Below are 23,538 nucleotides of genomic sequence, written 5' to 3' on the forward strand. Positions count from 1 at the left end.
AATCATTGTCACTGAAATAAAATCCTGTGTTTTTGCCATTCTCCCCAAAACACTATGTGAACATGTGGCGTTCTGTTCGTGACGGCCTGGTGGCGAAGTTTGTGTGGACGTTTTCGAGCTCTGTCTGGGCAGCGGTGGACTGCGTGGTCCGCGAGAATGATTTTCGGAAACTTGTAGTGTAACGCTACGGCGTGTGCCGGATTTTATAGACAACATCGCTTATAATAACGATCATAACAGTTGCACAACGACGGTACTAAAAAAGTATCATAAAGTTGGCGTTGGTCGTAACCATGGAGATACCACGCCCTCCTCTTTTCTAAAACTCTCAACCCTAAACGTCTCTCAACCCTAAAGTGTTTGAATTCCATCTGAAACAATGGGCTCACTGGCTCTTTGGGGCCTCATTAGTGGTATCATGAATTTGGACGCAGAGTTTACAATTTTTTTTCAACATAAATAGCATGTATTTAAAAGAGTACAACATAAAGAGTACTACATTTTTTTAGTAGGCAGGTAGGTTTCCGTTGAGGAAGACGACATAGCTGCATTGTTACTAGCTATCGCTGTAAATGTGCTAGCTATCGGCAGATCCCGGAGTTGTTAAAAGATTTGCTTATCTCTATGACACGGGGAAAACTGTAAGTTAATAGTACATGGGTCATGGGTGAGTCCCTGGAGGGCACACGCCCAGGATACACCCATTGTTTCATGTTTTATGATTATATTTTTTTATTGTCTAATTCTATTGTTTTTTCCACCAATTTCCATTTTATAGGACTAGCTATATCCACACACAGTATAGCACTTTGGGGCCATACAGCTTGTTAAAAAATTTTCACAGAAAGAAAATTGTGTATGAAAATTGTTAAAAAAAAATACAAAATCAGAAGAGAGGAGAAATACTGACGTCAATCTGCTGCCTGGAGGCCTTGGTCACGGTGACGGACCCAGCCAGCCAGGAAGGACTCTGGATGCCCTTCCTTGCCCACACCTCGGTCTCTGTACCCCCAGATCTCTTGGCCAGGACCCTCAGCGTGTTGTCGCTGTCGGCGCCGTACATGTAATATCGGAATTGGACGCATATTTGCGTGGCGGGGGACGTGAGGGCGGGGCTGAGCAGGCGAGCGTTCTGCTGGTTGACCACGTTGTCACTCTCGTGGTAGATGTAGAAGCCCTCTGGAGGAGCAGAGAGGGAAGGAAAAGAGTGGGGTTATTAAAGGGATTCTTGAGAAAAGAAATTTGTTCTGACTTTATTCTCGGAATTTTGACTTTAAAGTCAGAATTCCATAGTTTTTGAGTCCGAATTCTGACTTTATTCTCAGAATTCTAAGCATAAAGTCGGAACTGTATTTTTTTCTTATGTGTTGACCTAATCCTCTTCCGTAGAGGTGGATTGGAAAAACTATTAAAAAATACAAATGTCGCAACGTTAGGCCTACTTTACAGTACTGTGTTCTTATCCTTTGTAGCATCCAAAAGGGGGGGGATTTGTTTAGTCAGTCACTTACAATACAATGGATCTTATATCATATCAGAGGGAGATTGGTGTTCAATGGTTCTGTAGCAGCCAAAAAACATGAGCCCTGGGCTTCATCCAGAATGGGATAGCCAGGATATATTTTTATGTAAACCCCAGTGGTGTCATTAGGTAGGATTTCTAGAATGGCCGTACATGTTTATGGGATTTAAACTTTTTGGGATTCAAATCTAATTAATCATTGTATTATTTATTTATACTCTTTTTTTTTTAAATTATTTGGTAACACATAATTAGCCATTAATGAACATTAGTATTATATATATATCTATATATATATATATATATATATAGATATATATACACATGATGAATGAACCCTAACATAGAGTTTAGGGTTAGGGTTATGGCTAACCCTAACCTTATTAAATAATGAATAAATGAATACCCTTATAACATGGACATTATTAGTACAGGATTACTAGACCATAAGTTATAACTGTTAGTTTATTGTAAGGTAAAGCTTAATACTGAATTAAATAACGTTAATAAAGGTTAATTATTCCACTGTTATAAAGTGTCACCAACAATGTTTACTCATTCATTATCCATCCAAGGATGGCGGGGGGCACAATTCTGCCACAATGTAATGAAAACGACAACCGACGGCTATTCAAGCCATCCAGGGTGAGTACTGACTTCCGTCGGGGTAGTCCCCGCTGGGCCCCGTCCCCTGGGTGGGGGTGGGGCCTTTGTGTCGGGTCCAGTCGCTGTTGTCCGCCCTGTCCTGTACAAAGCTGCAGAACGGCGCGCCGGCATCGTTGAAGTCGCAGGAGGCGAGAACGGCTAGGTAGAGGGGCGAGAGAGAGAGAGAGAGCGAGAGAGAGAGCGAGAGCGAGAGCGAGAGATTATAGTTCAGAGGATGCATGGAAAGTTCAAGAACACCTTTGAGATAGCAGGCCACACACAATAAAAAGCTACTTTTTCTGCTTTTTTCAAACACTCATAATGTTGTTGATCATTATCAGGCTTTTGAAAGTGACGATTGGGTAAACCTGCCCTTTTGTGTCGACAACAGGGCTATATTTGCCCAAGGCATACTTTGAACTGTTAATGTAAAGCCTTGTGTTTTACGCACCACTTTCAGGCAACATGTTTCACATTATGTAATACAGAGCCACACCCATGACTGTGATTCACAAGTAAAGGTATGTACAAGATGACTTTCCCCTTTTAAACATTAGTTTAATATTTGAATAATGTTAGATATGATAACACAAGAAGATGACATGATGACAATGAATGAATAAATATGCATCAATCTATGCGCAGAATAAATCAATCAGAAATAAATTCAACGAGAAGCTTACTAGATTTGTACAACTTTGTATTCAATTATTTTTATATTGGTAGCTTCCTCAATGATAAAACAGTATTTTGCAGAATAGTGAAGATCTTTTTTTAGTCTAATTCTGTCACTCTTAAAGCAGGATGTTGATTGACTGGTTGAGTCAATGGTCCAAATGTTATAAAATTAGCAAATTCATTATCATATATTGCGTAGCCGTAAACTACCGGGCTCGGCCAGGCTTCACCTGATATTACACAAACGTATCCATAACTATAGCAATGGGAGGGCTGGGTTGGTTCTTAATTTATTAGTGGATTAAAGCCATGAGATATGAGCCATCACAAGATAAGTCCAGAGCATTGCTTTGGCTATCACCACACAGCGATGCATCATGGGATCAAAACGGATGAGTGTGTGATGTGTTGCTTAAGGATTAAATATCGATTTAACTTGATCTTCAATGTGCAGCATGCGTCTCAATAATCTGTGTGCAAAGATGAGCTTTGAATGTGCATTGAGATATACAGAAAATACAATCTCTGCTAAATGATCTTAAACATGGTGACTTACTGGCATCTCCGGTTGTTGTTCTGACGCTGTTAAGGGGAAAAGCAAGAAAATAAATTAAAGAAATAAAGATGAAGATGAATCATAATTAATCAATCAAGCCATAATATGAGCATTTTTTATAAGCCTTTCTAAATAGTAGTTTATGCCAATGACCAAATAAAAATCATTCAAATCGTTTTGATATGTGGTTGATTGATTCCAATTTCACTTAATCAAATATTGAGGGAATCAATTAATTCAAGTTAGGTCCTCAAAGTTTAGTACAAATAAAACTATGAAATTAACATTTTGAACACCAATACACCAAAAATGTAAACAACCTTTGATTTCTTTCTTTTTTTTATTCTATGCAGTAGTTTAACATTCATCATATGGATATATTTATATGCGAATCCTCTCTTACCCTTCCTCTGTGAGTGTGTCTGCTATGCATGCGCTTATCCAAAACAGAACACAAAGCCATTCTAAACGACCCATGGCTAACGCTGAAGGTTAGCGATGGAAGTAGATAGAGCTAGCACCCTAGCTACGGGTCTTTATACCCTCGTCTGAGGCCGGGGATGACCATGGGGACAAAAAAAAGGGTTGGGTTGAATGCAATGGTTGGAAGGGGGGGGGGGGGGGGGGGGGTGGAGGAAATCAGCTAAAGGACGGGCAGAGGCGTGGGTCGGGAATAGGCTCATTACACGCAATATTTGTAATTGACTTTTATGACGGCCTTTTACATGTTCAAAACCCAGGTCAATGAGTAACGGGACTTGGGTGAGGCCCGTTCGGGGTGTGTTGGCCAGTGTGGTGGTGGATGTACATGCACACGTTTGCATTTCCCCTGACCCGTATGTGGTTCAGCACCTGGGCGGGGAACCCTGGCTGAAACAGCCCTCATAATGACTCACCTTATCTCCCGTTAACCCTAGATATCCCTTTTGGCTCCTATCTTTCTAAAGGGAGAGTCATTGGAGGTTTGGGCGCCTTTTCCATAAAGATAGCAATATGGGTTGTTCTATGACGGAGACACTTCTTAGAAGGAAGAACTAGAGTCACTATAACTATAGTCCTACCCTGCCTTACCAGGAAGGTTTTTTTATGTGTTGGAAAAGCGAGAAAGGCTAGGGCCAGGGCCACCCCTAGCCTTTATGGCACCCTCGGCGAAATCAGTAGAAGGTGCCCCTTCTTAGGGCAAGATGCCACAACATTGCCTTCCATCGCAAACTACTCTTTTTTAAAAGCATTTTATGCATTATTCGTTTGCACAAGACTGCACTTTTATTTACTTTGCCTCAGAAAGCCCGTGTATCGTACAGAGTTGGAGCACACCGTATTACTTCACAAGAGTTTTTTCTTCTGTGGAAATACAGAATAAACACACTGTATCCGACTCCCTCCTGACCGGTGTTTGTAATAACGCAGTTTAAAAAGAACGGCGTTAGGTGTAATCTAACTAATTACTGTTACCCTCGTTACAACGCCGTTACCGTGACTGTACGTTAAATGCGGTGCGTTAATATGAATTGATTGAACCTGAGAGCTACTTCATGTGTACTGAGTCATACGAAGGGCACCCAGTTCTATACACTCTTCTGAAATAACAAATTTGCTCAGTTTTCCTTTAGTTATATTACTATTGATTAATGATACTCATCTATGTGAAGACATGATAATTAACTAAGTCATGTTAATGATTTCTCACAAAAATTATCAACAATGACTTAAAAAAGGTGATAAAAGAGTTGTTCAAGAATGAGTAGTGCTATTTTTAGAACAGGGCGCCTCATGTGGTCCTTGCGGGCGCCATGGCACTGTGTTGGTGACCCCTGCGTAATCCGAACGCACCCCTGGCTCCAAACACAAACTGCTACTGAGGACACCGGGTGGGTTAACAACGAGATAAGCGATTATGATTGGCTATGGCAGTCATGTTTCATGGTAGCCAATCGGAGACAGTGTTTCCACACACAAGCCAGGACGCGCCACACACACACACACACACACACACACACACACACACACACACACACACACACACACACACACACACACACACACACACACACACACACACACACACACACACACCACACCGAAGCAGCAGAAATGGCGAGTCCGGAGCAATCGGATGAGCATTTTCTGTAGTATTCGGCAGATGTTCCACAACCTTTGCAAGTTAAAATTCAGTTGGAAGCATATCAGGGCCTTGAATGGGCAGTTCAACCATTTAACAGATTAAGGCCAAGTGAAAACTGCCCAGAAAAAATCCTAATTCTTTTACATATTGCAACTTTTCTTTTTACAGTAAAGCAAATAGTTACTTTCCCTGGTAACGAGGTACTTTTAATATAGAGTAATTCAGTTACTAACTCAGTTACTTTTTTGGAACAAGTAGTGAGCAACTATAACTTAATACTTTTTTGCGTTACTTTTTTCCCAACACTGCTCCTGACTGGCGTTTCACAACAAGCCGTGACCCGTCATGAGTTCGTCTGGTCAGGTATATCCGGAGCACAGCAGGGTGGTTAACACGACGGAGGTATTGATATGGGAGCCGAATAATGTACGAGTGCAGTTTGTGTAGCGAGTGAACAATTTGACTGACTACAAACGATTGGTGATGACAATTTTTTTTCTGTTTGAGGTAATTTAAAGAAGAAATGAATTGAATGAAGAATGAAGACACATTAATACAGCGTGTGTCTTCATTTACACTAATTTACACTAAGAAATTAGTGTAAAAGCAGCACTGAAATAAATAGCTTCAAATCAACCATTTCGCCTGGGCACTGAATAAATACACATGCATTTAAATATATTTCATTATGTACACAAGTATGTATACATAATGGATATCTATTAATTATATTTATGGAGAATCATTTCTGTTCATCTCATTAATGTTGTCAGACTGTCTGGGACAGACTGAACCATGGACTAGGTCAGCTCGGACACTGTTATTTTATTAATTATTAATCCATTTTTAAAAATTACAATTTCTGGGTTTCGGTTAGGTTGGTTTGGCTAACGTCCATAACTTATGCTGAGTCACCGTATGCTAGTAAAGTGTGTTTAACGCTGATTTCTTTGTCTCAATGTTTTCATTGAGTAGTTAAGTCATGCATGATAGCTATGTCACCCATCCAATTTTCCACCCACCCAAAAATCTGATTTTAAACTGTCAATATTTGACTGCTGGCTGTACACTTTTATATGCCATGACACTTTTATACGGCATAAGGTATGAGGAAAATACTTTGCGTTTGAGGGTGGTTGCGCAAGACAGGTCAATTAATTGACCAGAGAATAACTTGTTCATGTGTATACAGTTATGAACAAACTATGCAAAAAAAACATCTCACCCTCACAACTAAAATAGCAGACCGTTATGAAAATACAGGAAACAATGTTATGAGTGTTTGCATCCATTTTCTCCCATGACAACAGAAAACACAGAATGAACCTTTGATCAACACGAGTCTCTAAGTGGTTTGATTCATGAATGAGTCATTCCTGTGCTCCCAAGACACTGATGCACTTTACCCCATTACATCTACAACACACACACACACACACACACACACACACACACACACACACACACACACACACACACACACACACACACACACACACACACACACACACACACACACACACACACACACACACACACACAATCCCCACCCTCATCCACCTCCACACTGGCTCCCCATCAAATCCCGCATCAACTACAAAACCATTCTCCTCACCTAAACCCGAAAAGCCCCATTCCTTGCCCACATCCTGTGGCCCCCCCCTCTTGTTTGTCTGCTTGTCTCCTTGTGTTATTTTTTATGAAGTAATTTTGTTTTCTATGTTCCTGCCCACATTGCAAAGCATCCTTGAGATGAAAGTAAGTAAGTAAGTAAGTAAGTAAAATTTATTTATAAGGCACATTTAAAAACAGTTTTCACTGGCCAAAGTGCCGTACATGGTGCAAAGAGGCATATAAAGGAACACATACCACATACATAGACATAGAAAAAACGAGAGATATCACAAAAGGGGAGGAAAGGCCAGGGAGAAAAGGTGTTTTAAGCCTAGATTTAAAAATGGTGATGGAAGGAGCGTTTCTGACTGCAGGCGGCAGCTCGTTCCAAAGGCGGGGGGCAGCCACAGCAAAAGCCCTGTCACCCCTCTGTTTTAGCCTAGTGCGTGGAACGTGTAAGAGAAAGGGGCTACATCAACTGAATTTATTATTATTATAGCGGGTAAAAGTTAGCAGCAGGTTGGATATTCGCCGGATATTCAGTTTTGCAATCGGATTCATCCCGCAATCGGCCTAATCAACACAATTGCACTATATTACGGGTGTAGTATGTTGAGGACAGTATAGGACAGCGTATTGACAAAAAATCGCACCGAAATTAGTTGTTGCTATCTATATCTGTGCAAGAACAGCGCTGTAATCTACGGTCCGGCTGCAATCTGTTTTAGAATGAGAATGAGGATGCAATTAATAGTTTCAAATATTCACCAAAAATCAATACAACTACATTTTCTCATTCTGATTGCTCTAGTACTGGCCAATGGTGGGCTTTTACTTAATACGGGTCATTAATTGTTGACATTTTGCATAATAGTAAAACAGGATGAAATTAATATTTTTAACTATTAATTGCTGTGTTTCACTATTATGCAAAATGTCAACAAATAATGACCCGTAGTAGGTAAAAGCCCACCATTGGCAAGTAATACAGCAATCAGAATGAGAAAATGTAGTTTTATTGATTTTTGGTGAATATTTTAACTATTGATTGCATCGTGTTTCACTATTACGTAAAATGTCAACAAAAATGACCCGTAGTAAAAGCCCACCATTGGCAAGGTAGCCTACTACAGCAATCAGAATGAGAAAAATATGTTTCAGTGTTATTGTGGTGATTTCTTTCCTGAAACAATTCTATGGTAACGTTTATGCCAACAAGTCTGGTCCCTAAAACAGATGGCAGGGCAGGATCGTTGATTTAATAGCGTTTCTCGCACAGATATCGATAGGGCAACATGTCGCTGTGATTTTTGTTGATACGGTGTCCTATGCTGTCCTCAACATACAGCCGTAATGAAGTGCAATTGTGTTGATTAAGCCGATTGCGGGGTAAATGAAAACCGAATATCCAGCGAATATCGAATCTGCGGCTGACTTTTACCCGCTTATTATTATTATTATTATTGCTACACCACCTAGGCAGCTGCCACAAACAACCTTGGTAGCTTTTGCTGGGCTCCTCTGAACACAAAGTGCAGGAGGGTGCTGTTAAAACCGGTTCCACGTAACGTTTGATTATACATGACCTGGCGCTCCATGTTGCCATGTAGGAGATCTCCCTGAGTGTTTGTGGCGCTGGCTGGCTTAACCTGTGCCCACTGATTACTCAATCTGCAAAAGGTGTGAAGCCTCAGCAAGCCCCAGAGTCCAATCAGCCAACGTAAACTGTTAGGGCAGGGTTGAAGGAAAACTTCCAGATTTTGCCACCTGGACCCTGGTAACCATTCATTTTGGCTGCTGTTTTTGAGTTTCTACGATGGAGCAAAATTACTTGAAGCATTAACTTTTAATTTTGGCGCCCTGTCAATGTACACCGCTTAAAGGGGCCATATTATGCTTTTTTGGGGATAATAATTTAATTTGTGGCTTTAAGGATGGTTTACATGCCTTGATGTTAAAAAAATACCCCTTTTATTCGCACGTTCATAATCAGCAAAACCGCGCTTTAGCAGCGTTCAAAAAACGCGCTGCTTGAAGCATGCCCGCTTTAATGACGACCTCCCGTCAACCCCTGTCGCTTTGTTTGTCAGCCTCCCCCATTTTGTTGTGACGGCTAAAGTCGTGGAAGTGTGGATCGAAGGACCTCACCCCGTACTCACGGCTCCATCTAGCTAGCGTATCGTAAGAGGCGGAGCCCGGCTGAGCCAAAGTCGGCCGCATTTTTTCCACATAGCCCCGGCATTAATGTCTTTTGTAGTTTTTATAGCTTTATAATCTGCTAGTCGAAAAGAGTTTTACCGTTCAAAGCGGGATGTTTAATGCGCGGGGAGATGAGCCAGCGGCAGTCCCGTGATTCTTAATTTCCGGTAAGTGCCACCACGGAGTACTCGATTTGGCACAGCAACTCACATCTGACAAAATTAACCGTACTCCAGTGAGTACGGATAGTGCAGATAGTGTACTTCCTTTAGTATACTCATGGAAGTACGGGTATTGGGAACACGGCCAACTGCAGGTATTATCCAACGGACAACAGAATTGGTCTGTGGATGTAATAAAAAAAAAAAAAAAAAAAACAGGAATTTAAACATGTCTTCAGAGCCAGATAACGATCTGCCCTGTAACTGCACAAACCGAGGCCCATGTTATGATGTGGTTGGAGGTTTCATTGGACATTACTTTCAGTTCACTTACATAATTGGGTAACAATTATAAAATTATTAACATATTATAACATTCGTTGGTCCCATTAGGAAGGATTATGAAGTTGCAGCCGACGCCCCGCCCCATGTCCGTGTGTGCTTCCACTTCTCTTTTTAAGAGGAGCAACTGGAAATTGAAAAAACTAAGTCATGGCTGGTGGAGTCCCCATTTGTCATCACTTGGCGCCCCCTAGAGTCTACAGGGGCCTAGAAGCCTTTCTCACGCTAACCCTGACGTGAAAAATGATAGAAACGAATTCAAAAGCAATTTAAGTGCGATTTATCCCTGACCAATATGAGGGGCTCAGGCCTACGGAAGACTGTACATTAAACCGTCCCAGGCTGTAGAATGCAGGGTCAGAAAGGAAACAGTAGGCTACAACATTCACAGCAACCGTTTGTTTATTCAACTAGCATGAAAATGTGAACAAGCCCCAACTCAGGACTATTAGTATAAAAATAAAACGCAGTTATTACAACCGAAAATAGCTCTGAAATCTAATGAAGAAATGCAATCTAAACCTTCAGCAACCATGGAACAAAAGGTGCGATTGTAAACATTAGGACCAGCAGTCACCATCACAGTAGCTATGTGCCTTTCCATTGGTCCAAGCAACATCCTTGTGTCATATATGGTCACGTACCATATAAGGTCTTATTGGGGAACAGTGTAAAGAACCATAATCCTCTTCACTATTTTGCAAAGTAGAACATCATACCTTTACAATTTAAATATTCACATTTAGTTAAACGCCACACTCGAACCTCAGTGGCCATTTTACACAACTATCATGCATTAAGGCAAAATAATACATTAACATACAGTCAAAATACATAGTTGAAAATGCAGTCATGAGTTCAATTTGGGCCTCGAAAGCACTGAAACAGAAGCAATTGCATTGAACACAGCAACAAGAAACCACACACACACACACACACACACACACACACACACACACACACACACACACACACACACACACACACACACACACACACACACACACACACACACACACCACACACACACACACACACACACACACTCAACTGAGCTTGTAACTTGAACCAGTGAGATCAGCCTTTTTCCACCTCTCCGTCCAAGCGCATGTAGGAATGTTTTGCCTAACTCATCGTTTTACAGGAGGAGCCATCTCTCATAATAAAGCCAATAAAAGGTCGTTGACTTCATGACTGATGTCTGTGTGCGTGAGCGAGCCTGTGTGTGTGTGTGTGTGTGTGTGTGTGTGTGGTGTGTGTGTGTGTGTGTGTGTGTGTGTGTGTGTGTGTGTGTGTGTGTGTGTGTGTGTGTGTGTGGTGTGTGTGTGTACGTGTCCATTTGCTTCTTTAAAGGCTAATAAAATGTTGTGACTCAGCTAGCAAAGACATCCTTCGGGGTAAGTCCCTTTCCCTCATCACTGACACCGACACCCCCCCCCCCCCCCCCCCCGTCACCATCACCATCTCCTCATCATCCCATTAGGCCTTTCTTGTGTTTTTATATAGCAGAACGCCTCAGGTCTGTCGCTCCTTTTGGCTCATCTCCCCCTCGTGCTTTCTTAACTCTCGCTCTCTCGGGGGGGGGGGGGGGGGGGGGGGGGTTTGAGAGTTGGAACAGAAGGCGAATTGGCTTACAGCGTGTTGAATCTTGAATCTTTGCATGTCTTATTATTTTCATATGTCCGTTCCATGTTTCTCCAGTGTCGGAGACTAAAGTCTTGAATAGTCTTGAGTTTAATCCAGTGTCTGTGACTATGAACTATTCCACCAGTGTCTGTGAATAAAGACATATTTCCCCAGCGTCTGTGAAAATAGACACATATTTCTCCAGTGTTTGTTAATATAGACACATATTTCTCCAGTGTGTGTTTAAAAATACATATTTCCCCAGTGTCTGTGAAAATAGACGGATATTTCTCCAGTGTCTGTTAATATAGACAGATATTTCTCCAGTTTCTGAGAAAAGAGACACATATTTCTCCAATGTCTGTGACCATAGTCTTAAATAGTCTCGGGTTACATGGGTTTTCTCCATTATCTGAGACTTTGAAATGTTCCCCCAGTGTCTGTGACTTTACACATCTTTCTCCAGTGTCTGTGACCATAGTCTTGAGATTAATCCAGTGTCTGTGACTATGGAATATTCCCCCAGTGTCTGTGACTTTACACATATTTCTCCAGTGTGACCATAGACTTCAATAGTCTTCCATTTACTGTGTGTGACCATGTAATCTCCAGTGGTTTGACCAACATCTCATGCCTGAGAGAGAGAGAGAGAGAGAGAGAGAGAGAGAGAGAGAGAGAGAGAGAGAGAGAGAGAGAGAGAGGAGAGAGAGAGAGGAGATGAGAGAGAGAGAGAGAGGAGGAGGAGGAGAGAGGAGAGCGAGCGGAGAGAGATGAGAGAGAGAAATAAAGTGAGGCTGAGAAGAGACAAAAAAGAGTGTCAGAAAGGAAGAGACGAAAGAGAGAGAGACAAGAAAGAGGGAGGCAAGAAGAGATAGACAGAGAGAGACATAAAGAAAGAGCTATAGAGACAGAAAGAAAGACAGAAGGAAAGTGAGCTCGAGAGACAAAAAGAGAGAGAGACAAAAAGAGTGTCAGAAAGGAAGAGAGACAGAAAGAGAGACACAGAAAGAGAGAGAGTTAGAAAAGAGAGGGACAGAAGTAGAGAGCGCTAGAGAGGCTGTGGTGCCAGCACCACCAGCACCTTGCACTCCCGCTTGGCGATCTTGTCCAGGCCGGGCAGCACGGGGGGGCGGCCGGGGGGCAGGTAGAGGGGGGGGGGCCGTCCCGAGGGGGAGCCCACCGGGGGGGTGACGGCGCCGCACTCCATCACACTGGCAGCCCTGTGGGGGGCGGAGGAGACAAGTTGGTGTGTGTGTGTGTGTGTGTGTGTGTGTGTGTGTGTGTGTGTGTGTGTGTGTGTGTGTGTGTGTGTGTGTGTGTGTGTGTGTGTTGCGCGTGTCTGTGTGTGCGTGCCTGGTGAACGGGTCCTGGGGGGGCTGCTCGTGGGAGAAGCTCTGGGACACATGCGTCTCCAGCAGCTCTCGCACGTGACGGGGGCTGGAGGGGGAGCCGCCCCGGGCCCCCGGGGCCCCCAGAGCCGCCGGGCCCCCCGGCCCACGGCCCTCCTTGCTGGGGCTGCACACGGCGTCCAGCGCCGAGAACTGGAGCTTCAGCTTCATGTTTCTGGCTCAGCTGGGCGGACGGAGAAGGACACGGGATCCATTTTAGGGGTTTGGGTTTCAGACTCACGTGGGGGGGCTTCACGCAGCCACACTGTAGGACCCCTAAGCTCTGAGCCTGGCCCGGAGAACCAGGAATAACACCCTATATTATCCACTAACGGAGAACCCCTGGAGAAGGAATGCAGACTGAGGGATCCCTACTTGCCAGGAATTCCCCCAAAATAATTTGGGGGTCCACCCCCAACCCCTTCCCCTCTTAGATTTGAATTGTTATCCAGACCCAAGCTTTACTGTAACATCAAGTCTTGCAAAACAATAAAATACGCATTTAGGTGTATCCAAAGACTTGGATAAAAAAGGTTGTGACACACATTCACGGCAGAGTTAACCATGCAAGGCGGATGGCATAACTAGTCGGGAGCAGGTCGGGTAGGGGTCTCGCTCAGGGACCCCTCGTGCCGGGGATCGAAACTAGCGCGCTCCTTCCGGTAACGAGTCACCCGCTCTACAGCCTGAGCTAGCCCAACCTTAACAACAACCAACACACTACATTTTGGTGCGTAGACGTTTCCTGCCAATCCCTCTGCTGCAGGTGATGGCATCGTGCTCCTCTCCCCCCCCCCTGGACTTTTGGTCACCCATATACGAACGCTCAGGCCGAAGAGTAACCATGGCTACGACAAGCTTGCACACGTGACACTACTCCCTGAAGAGAGAGAGAGAGAGAGAGAGAGGAGAGAGAGAGAGAGAGAGGCGAGGAGAGAGAGAGAGAGAGGGAGTGAGAGAGGAGAGAGAGAGAGAGAGAGGAGAGAAAAAAAACGGCTGGTGCGTACCTCAAACAGCCCCTCCTGGAGTATCTGGAAGCCCACGCTGAAGGACACGATGCTGCCCTTGCGGCAGGGGCCGAGTAGGCGGTGTGGGGGGTCCGACAGACCACCGCCCCCAGCCCACCCGGGATGTCCCCGTACCAGCCAGGCCCCGCCGCTGCCTGGAGAGGGGGCAGAGAGAGGGGCCGGAGGTGGGTCAGACGTACGAAGATGATATGAAGAAACATGGAAGAGAAACATTACAGTCACATACTTCACTCTCATTTCACAAAGTCCTAATAGTTACCACCGCCGTGTGTGTGTGTGTGTGTGTGTGTGTGTGTGTGTGTGTGTGTGTGTGGTGTGTGTTGTGTGTGTGTGTGTGTGTGTGTGTGTGTGTGTGTGGTGTGTGTGTGTGTGTGTGTGTGTGTGTGTGTGTGTTGTGGTGGGTCATTTGTAAGTCTTTACAGGCGAGTTTGAGGATGATCGACAGAAACAGCGGGGGTCATAGAGGAAGGGAGATGCTTCCAGGAGGACATTTCATCGACAGAAGCTTGATGAAGAACATGCTGTGGATATGCTGTGCTTGCGTATGGATTTACTTCATGCATAAGTGCGATGCTAAAGCACCGAACCTGCAAGGAATACATTTGCTATCAAAGTAAACAGAGGGAAAGCTGAAGAAAAGTATATTTGATCCACATCCTGCTGGGAGATTTAACCTTGTTAGCCTTTTGCTGAATCATTATCCACCCGGCTGGCCACAAAGTTTACTTTCTTCTGGAGGGATGAGTCACACGTCGTACCACGCACGTACACATTGGCAAAAGGCACAAAATAATTATAATAAAGAAAACTAATAAAAAAAAAAGTAATACACACACTTTTCCTTTTTTTAAAGCTTTGCCTCATATTTCCCCTGTTGAAAAGCAACCAAGTGTCTAAATTAAAGCACACAGGGTTGATATGCGTTTGTGTGTAGTATACTACCTCCCTATCTTTCAAAGATATGTGGAGGGATTTTCCAGCAACTCGCAGGAACACTGCCCAGTCAGATACTTAAGACATCGCCAGGAATCCTTGTGAGGCAGGTCATGATTTTGGCAGCTGGAACCCGTTCTGGCATCGTGTATTTTTGATGATTCAATGGAAATCCGACAATTATTATAATAATTCTACAATTTCACATTACCGAGTATGAATCATATGTATATCCCACAGCTTGGCCTTGAGGAGATGACGGCAACTTGTTGAATCTACCCACTTTCTTTCCTTTCAGTTAAAAGTTTTGCAGAGGATTATTCTTTACAAATCTATACTGAACTGTTACTGTTTGGTTTCGCGTTTTTAAGGAAATTGCACGCTCTGCAAAAATAATGGCACCCCATCTCCATAATCATTCATGAGCAAGCTAAAACCTTGAGCCAAATTCAAAATAGATCATATATTTTAAGAAACCTACTATTATTTTTACACAAGGACATTCCTAAGAGACTTCCTGCCAGACTTTCAGAAACAGAAACGGTCTCCGAAAAAATGGAATTCTAGTCACAATAGTCAAACCATCACTGAGCTGAAGGACCCACTAAACTAAACCAGGGGTAGAACAAAGTGGCGTCTGAGAAACGTGTGTGTTTTTAATAACTCACTGTGTCGCTGCAGCCGCATGCAAATTGATCTTAATTAGAGACGATTGAATTGAGAGTCAAATATAGCCAGGGTAGACGGGTGTGTAATTACAGACAGTATTTGTGGCGAGCTGCATCTTCTCCAGACGGCCAAATAGAAGGATACTCTGTATGCAAATTGCACCGAATGAAGACAAGGCCTCCTCGCTCTCCTTCTGTGACACAAAGTGGACCGCTGTGCTGTTTCTAAATAAGGGATGATGGTTTTTCCAACCCCCTCAACTCACGGTTGAATTATGCCCACAGACCAACTCACGCTTAAATGCACTCGTTTTTTTACTTATATTCTCCGCTCACTTTCCGGATAATTTACGATGTAGTTCGCGCAGATGCCCGTTTGTGCGACAGCATCCCCTTCACGAGGTCACCGGGATCTCACTAAAGTTACAACTCTGCACTCCTTATGGCAACTCAGAAGCAGGGAATCGGTGACCATAAACACCAGCGTTGTATATAAACCATAACTACCAGCGTAGAGACCTACAGCGCACCCACAACGGCCATTCCCAGCAGAAGTACCGTATAATTCAACCGTAGCTTCAACACACTCCGACGTTAGCCGACACTGACAACCTGGGGTGTCAGCAGCACACCCTGAGTTAACATTGAATCAAACGCAAGCTCGGCACTGGAAGATCCCGCCCGCGTTGTTTTAAACCCTGTGAACCCCCAGGCTGAATCAAGCTTGAGGACGCGTTTCTTTATGCTCGCAAACGGACAATAAATGGACTGCATTGACACAGCGCTTTTCTAACCAGTGGCCACTCAAAAGCGCTTTACAATATTGCCTCAAATTTACCCTTTCATGCACACATGAATGGTTGCGGCGGTGTCAACCATGCAAGGGCGACATCCAGCTCGTCGGGAGCAGTTAGGGGTTAGGCGCCTTGCTCAGGGACACCTCCACACTCTACGAGGAGCCGGGGATCGAACTAGCAACCTTCTGGTTACCAGCAAACCCCGCTTTACCTTTTTAAGACACATGCCGCCCAATAAAATAAATTAAAAAAAAAGAAGGTAACTCTTGCTGACAAAGTCTTACATGTGGCTTCACACAGACGGACGGACGGAAGTCTGAGGTTGTTCAGCAGCGTGTACTTGACTGGAAGCACTCGGGGTTCGCCGCCGCCAGGCAGGAGCGTCATCACCAGGGGGCGGTTCAGGCGCACGCTCGGCAGGGTGTAGTGGGTGCTGATGTATCTGGGTGGGGGGGGGGGGGGGGGTGACGATGATAAGAAACCAGGTTGGAAAAGGCACGACGGAGGCAAGATTATAAAAGCGGGGCCAAGGCTGAGATGAAACCATTTAGAGCGTGATGGCAGAGAGGGCCTTTCTCCGAGTGTTACCTGAGGAAGGGCAGCCTGGACACGGACCACTGAACCACAGCGATGAGTGGCAGCTCCAGACCCTGAAGCAGAACACACCATCCAGTGACACGGAAATCGTTAGGCCAAGAAGTGACGAGCGTAAAGGCACATTCAGTCCTATTCGTTCAGCGGTAGGGACCCGGTTAGGGAAGATGATCAAATTCAGCTTTATCTTTTGTCTTTTTTTAAAAGGTCCCCTATTTGACCATCTAGTGACATCACACCTGGTGGGAATATAGGGGGCTTTTGAAGTGATTGACAAAATAAATCTGTATTTTTCTTGTAATGATGTTATTCCGTTTTATCAAGGTATTCATTAAGCATCTGAAAACGGAGTTCCTAGAATCACAGTACAAGGCTGGCATTAACCAGCCTTTGTTCTCGGCAGATTGTCAATTATGCTTTTGTTTTTTATCCTTCAAACAGATTGTCAATCATGTTCGATCTGCTGCCAAATTTACCCACAGCAACAATCATTTATCTCTCAGTGTTCGTGTCCGTGTTGACTTCCTCACCAGCCATAGATCTAGTTTATCCAGACTTCCATCCTTATTCAAAGATCTGTTTTTCAAGTCAGAGTTAACAGTCTTGACGCTTTGGTCAACAAATCCCATGTTGCCTTCCTCACAGCATCCTGGTTCAAAGGGATCATGCAGTGCAGGGAAGGAGCTTTGCATTTCGGTTTGTTTGGCTATTCAAAGGGCCGGCTCTGTGCAGTTGTGCTGAATGTGTTTCCAGACGTCGACAGAGCCCAAGTCTCTGAGCGTAAGCGGTGACCTACAATAGGTCCGGATATCTCGATTGTTGCTTTTCTTCTTGTCATTTCTATTGGTGATGTCGGGAATGAGAGATTCAACATATTCCACTCCTTGGATGACGAGTGTTGCGATGTGTCACTAGAATGCTTCAAACGTCTGAACAAACGGACGGGTTTTTATAAAAAACAAAAAAGGAAATATGCTTTTCTTTCATAAGCCATGTCAGCATAATTCATTCTCCGTCTCTGTCTCTCTCTCTCTCCCTCTCTCCCCTCCCCCGCCTCTTCCTCACCTCATCCGAGTCTTCTTCAGGCCGATCTCGCAGTTGCAACTGGAACAGGAAGTTCTGCTCCTCCAAGGCAGAGAGCATGCTGGGTAGGCGCGAAGACTCGCTGGCCACCCGTCTGAAGGAGGCCGTGGTGACCTCGGCTGAGCGGTGGCTGCCCGGGGGGGGGGGGGGAGACACCGTGGGGAGGCCGGAGGGAGTCCGTTAGTATCAACAGACTTTGACTCTGCGCATTAAGATGTCAAGAACAATCTGGTACGTTTTTAATCTCATTCGGTAGAGGGAAAAAAAAATAAACGCAAGACGGAAGGAGATTAGAAATGACTTCCGAAGATTAATCACAGGGGAAACCGAGATGAATTCAATTTCCTGCCTCGACTCGTGAAAGGACATCTGAAGCAGCTTTAAGGATGGGGTCATCTGATTTGAGGTAACATGGATTCATCCTTGCTTATCCGTGAGAAACGCCTTCTCGTTTTGTTGTTCAATCAACAAAATGACAATAAATTTGATTTGATTTTTTTTTTTTTACCCTACACGCAGACAATGTGGATAAATCTGATTTGCAGACTAAAAGAGGGCCAAACTAAACGCTGTCTAAACATCAATCCTAAACGAGGGAATCATGAGACTAACCAGACGTTGTCCATGACCAGGACCGAGCCGTCCGGCATCATGGGCAGGTAGGAAGAGTTGAAGTTGGGGAGGATCTTCATGTCCCGAATGCACAGGTCCTCCAGGGAGCTGCTGTTCAGCACTGCGGAGGCGGGCGGAAAGTATGAGTGAGCGAGTGAATAAAAAACAAGAGGCATGCTTGTAGACAAAGGCAGGAAACAATGGGACGGCAGAATGCGACAGGCGACCATTGTTAGTGTTTATATAGATATATATTTATATACGTGGGCGCTATTGTCTATCCGAATGATTGCTGTGGTTTCCTAGGGGACAAGATTTCCACCGCGGCTGTCCATGTTCTGCTTTACATATCAAATAAAAAAATAGAAAAATAGCAACTTTTGCCGTTAAACTCTTTCATTACCAAGAAGGATGTCTTTGTCCTGCTACCAACAGGCTTTGATGGCTATGAGCTACGTAGAGACTCATATGATAGACATTCGTAGCGCCCAGTAAACGGCTCCGGGCAATCGTAAACCACGCCCAAAATACGAGAAAATGAATGTGTGGTTCCCAGACCCCATCTCAATGTAGATTGAGAGGAGGTCTGGTGTTAGCCAGGCTAACTGAGACCCTGGATGGAACATGATTACACGTCCCCAGTGGGGCGGTCCAATCAACCCGCTGGTTTGCTCAACACCTAGGGCAGCACGTCCTGTATCAACCCAGGTTCGCTTCCGCCGTGTTTTCCACTATTCCAACATGTCATTGCCTCTCACTTCAACACCACTGCCCTACAGGTCTTGACTGTCCTGTCCCTAAAGAACAAATCCCACAAAAATAATAGATATTAACAAAAATTATATAATGCATTTAGTAAAGGATGACGTGACCAAGTCCTTCGATAACCTGTAGGGGCTTAATTCACATTATCGGCCTGCTGTACATTATCCCACCTAAAACACAGCTACTTACTTAAGAATTATATCATTTGACACCAAATGAAACAACCTCCAAAAAAATTTTTTACTGCTTCCGCTTCAAAATTTGTCCGTACTATTCTACGGTTGGGGAATCGTATCCAGAGCAACACTCGGTAATGTCATAATTCGACAAATGAGAATCGAGGCTTCAACAAAGCTGTGTAACAACACATCCTGAAGCACCCTTTTGGGCCAGCCGTTTGGCGATGAGCAGGTTCGGAGCAGACTGATGATTATGGGATGCCCAGCAGCAAAACACTCGCCCACTCTGCCCAGCTGACACACCAAGGGGGTGCGAGGGGTGAAACATGCACCATGACACACTGTGTGCAGGCAGCTCAGCCTCACACAAACCATGTACACAAATAAAGCCCTTATTAAATATGGATACAGTCAGTTGAAAATATGAAGCTATTGGAGTACCAAAAAACATTGCCCGTCAACAACATAATTCTACTTTTTTTTGTCCTGATGATTTCCACTGGGTAACATTGGGCGCGTGCTGAGAACTGAAACTCTCTGTGTGACTTTCATTATGTGCCTCTCTTGCACCACATTGGTAGAGCACCATTGAAACCAGAGCCATAGAGACAATGATGACCCAGGCAGGATGCATAGCAGCAAAATACTAGTCTTAGCTTTCTCCATTCCAAGTTCCAAGCAGGCACGGAGCTGGGGTATACCCACGCTTTGTTCTCTGGGGCGGGGGCACTGGACTTAATAGAAGAAAAAAGGTGTGGTTCGATACGATCACGAATCAAGAATCAAAAAAAGGACACATTCAAAAACAAGGTTGTTGTCAGCATGTGACCACCGTGACGGTTGCTGTGCGCCCCTTTAGACATTCCCCATTCCATCACATGATTGTGGCGCACGCTGTTGTCATGGATCACCAAAGAAGCCTCATATTAATTTGACAGCCGATGATAATGGTGTGTGTGCGTATGCTTGCTTGCGTGCTTGTGTGTTGTGTTGTGTGAGGGGGAAGAGGACCAGACGTTTTTCATTTGTAAAATGTATTAAATGCCGTCCGCATGACTGCAATTAAATCAAACTCAATAATTACATTACCGCCCAACTAGAACTGTGTGGGGGGGGGGAGCCAGTGCTTGCACTTTGCTTGATTAAATAGGAAATGAATGTAACTAGCCAAACAATTCCATCTAAACTATTCTAACATCCAACCAAGTCCAGCATGGTTGCAAATTGACAACAGTGTTTATTTATGTTTAGACAGTTGATTGATTGATTTTATCTGGATATGGAGTGAGTGACAAGCAACTTGTCTTTCATGTGTGGAGGGACTCGAAACAACTCGTTGTTGCTGCCAAAAAGTGTGCCAACAAAACACATCAACTTTATTTACGTAAATGCAATTCGTGTGTTATTCTTCGTAATGAATTGGAAAGGTTTCTAAAAAACATGGTTTTGTTGGTCATTATTGGATACTGTGTGTACTTTCATTGGTGAAAAGTGAGACAGAGACAGAGACAGAGACAGAGAGAGAGAGAGAGACACCATAGACTGAACTTCCTATAGGGGGAGGGCTTGTGTGTGTTTGTTGTGTTAAATGTGTCTTCCTCTTACCTTTGAGCACTGTCAGGTGTTTACCCGACACAGTCATCTGCTGGCATGGACTGCGGGCGGAGGAAGATACGCTCAGTGTGGTGGCTGCAAACCCCCCCACAACCCCCAAGCACACGCGCCACACATACAGACCACACACACACCTTGTTAAAATAGCAATTCATCAAAGACTTAATCATGTCGCAAATACACCACACAACGATTATTGAATCCGAGATTAAAGGGGCCAATTTCCTTCAGACATTATCAACAGAGACAGGATAAACAGCACACCACCTACGTGGTTGTTATATGCATGATTTTCTCATCAACATTGTTTAATCTGCAATTGAGAAAGCATGAGTGAGTGAGCCAGCGATTGTAAATGTGTGAGTGTGAGTGTGAGGGTGAGAGTGAGAGTGAGAGAGAGAGAGGAGAGATAGAGTTTGTGTATATGGGGACCCCACCCTGGGCCTTGAAGGAGCCGAGGTCCTGTCCGAAGATCTGCAGGGGGCTCATGAGCTGCAGAACCCTCAGGTACCCATGCTCCCTGACCTCCACCTTCTCCTGCTCCTCCTTCCAGACCGTCACCACGATCTGATCGCAGACACACACACACACACACACAAATAAAAAAACAAGTGCCTGTATCTACAGAGGGTGTGTTTGCACATAGCACCAATGCTATGTACTTTTATATGCACAAGGTTGGTACTAAACATACACACCCGACACCTACCATTTATGCAAAACTCAAGCACACACACCCCTGCCACGTGCATACACACACACACACACACACACCACACACACACACACACACACCACACACACACACACACACACACACACACACACCTTGGCTTTGAATGTATTGACCGGCAGCTTGTCAAGGGACACGGTCAGCGGGAACACAACCTCATCGTCCACCACCACCGGTGCCTCTAGGGTGACTAGGTCGAAGTGAAGAGAGAAGAAGGAGACATTGAGCACTCAAGGAAAGAAATCCTGTACACACGAGTCTAATGTGCCGGAGTGCAAACATCTCGCCCTGTTGGCCAGTGTGCCACAGTAGGGGATACCTGTGTGGGCTGTGCTGTCCGTAGCAAATAGACCTCCGCCTGGATACAGGAACTAGCCTGATCTCCCATTGGTTGATTTATGAAGAAGCAAGTTATTTTGCCAAGATGCTTGAGAATTCTGTCGTATCGAATGCACACAAGCAGATAGAGCCAAAAACCCACCATGTAGTGTGTGGAGCGAGCCGTTATTATTGAAGCTTCAGATAGACCCTTCCAACTGAAGAAAACCAACGCTAGCCAAAACCTGAAACTAGTTTTAACCCTCGCCCCCCCCTGATTTCCCATGGGAGAAAGTCCCAGCTGCCTACTTATGCGACCTCCAGACATAGATAAAAGATATAGAAGTTGGATGAATTGTCAGTTGGCTGCGTCTTCAATCACACACACACAAACCAACAGCCACAGGCGCCGCCTGCAGACATCTGACGGACAGGGTGCAAGCATGCCTATGCTTTCCTTTCACAATCTCTCGGGTGCAATAAATTGTTGTGGAACAAAGATCACAGTATCCGCTGATAGCAGCAACCGACAAACAAGAGCACGTAGACAAAGCTGCGCAAATTCAATGTTAAGGCTGATGTGGTCACACAAACACACCACCAATGTCATTAGTCTATTGCCGAAACATTTCCATTTTGGATGTCATCGTCATTTTTTTAATCTCATGCAGGAAGGAAGTGAGTATGGTTTGTATGTGTGTGTGTGTGTGTGTGTGTGTGTGTGTGTGTGTGTGTGTGTGTGTGTGTGTGTGTGTGTGTGTGTGTGTGTAATGTAACCTTTCAGATGAAGTGTATCAATATACTATGCGTGCTACTTCCTGTTACACGTGACCATTTGGTACTGCTGTATCTCAATAGCTACACATGAAACCCATACCTTTTTTTTTACATTCTGAAGTTACATCAACGCCTTTTACCAACTCAGGTTATAATATCGGAACCTATAAAATAATAACCATATCGACACAATGTGGGCAATACATGACACTCTTCTGTCCGGTTCTTGCCGTCCGACGTTGTGATTGAGAAGAGGCTTTCAGGTCTAAAAACTTTGGTGCTCTCTTCCACCCGACACGGGTCGCCTCTTCCATCTCGCACTGCTCATCTTCCCCATCCTCGCTGCAACTACTCTGAAAGTCTTGCTGAAACTGACTTGATTGGAGTTCTAGGTTGCTGCGGCTCGCCAAGAGTGACACACTGGCCCAGCCGAGAGAGACCGCACCAGTTCTCTCCAGCCTAGCCTTGGTAGATGTTCTCATCCACACCTCCCATGAACCGCCAGCACCAGCAGCAGAACTGCACCGTCTCGCCTGAGATAGAGGTGCCTCCGCTGGGGGGACGCTCCTGCAATTTGGCCG

At 44.6% G+C, this 23,538-nt stretch overlaps 1 protein-coding gene and 1 pseudogene across 1 annotated transcript in view; both read right to left on the minus strand.

Moving 5' to 3' along the window:
- zanl (zonadhesin, like) overlaps positions 1–3,891 on the minus strand; it is a 42,694-nt gene extending 38,803 nt beyond the window's left edge. Inside the window, exons 1-4 of the mRNA XM_056575931.1 lie at positions 3,805–3,891; positions 3,402–3,427; positions 2,180–2,326; positions 911–1,179 (exon numbers count right to left, since the gene is read on the minus strand). Of these exons, the coding sequence (XP_056431906.1) occupies positions 911–1,179; positions 2,180–2,326; positions 3,402–3,427; positions 3,805–3,878 (516 nt within the window). The 5' untranslated portion in view covers positions 3,879–3,891. The remainder of the gene's footprint in view (positions 1–910; positions 1,180–2,179; positions 2,327–3,401; positions 3,428–3,804) is intronic.
- An 8,625-nt stretch (positions 3,892–12,516) lies between these two features.
- LOC130370422 (trafficking protein particle complex subunit 14-like) lies at positions 12,517–23,294 on the minus strand (annotated as a pseudogene).
- Positions 23,295–23,538: the final 244 nt, after the last annotated feature.

The sequence above is a fragment of the Gadus chalcogrammus genome, chromosome 17 (genome assembly GCF_026213295.1).
Source record: "Gadus chalcogrammus isolate NIFS_2021 chromosome 17, NIFS_Gcha_1.0, whole genome shotgun sequence".
NCBI lineage: Eukaryota > Metazoa > Chordata > Actinopteri > Gadiformes > Gadidae > Gadus > Gadus chalcogrammus.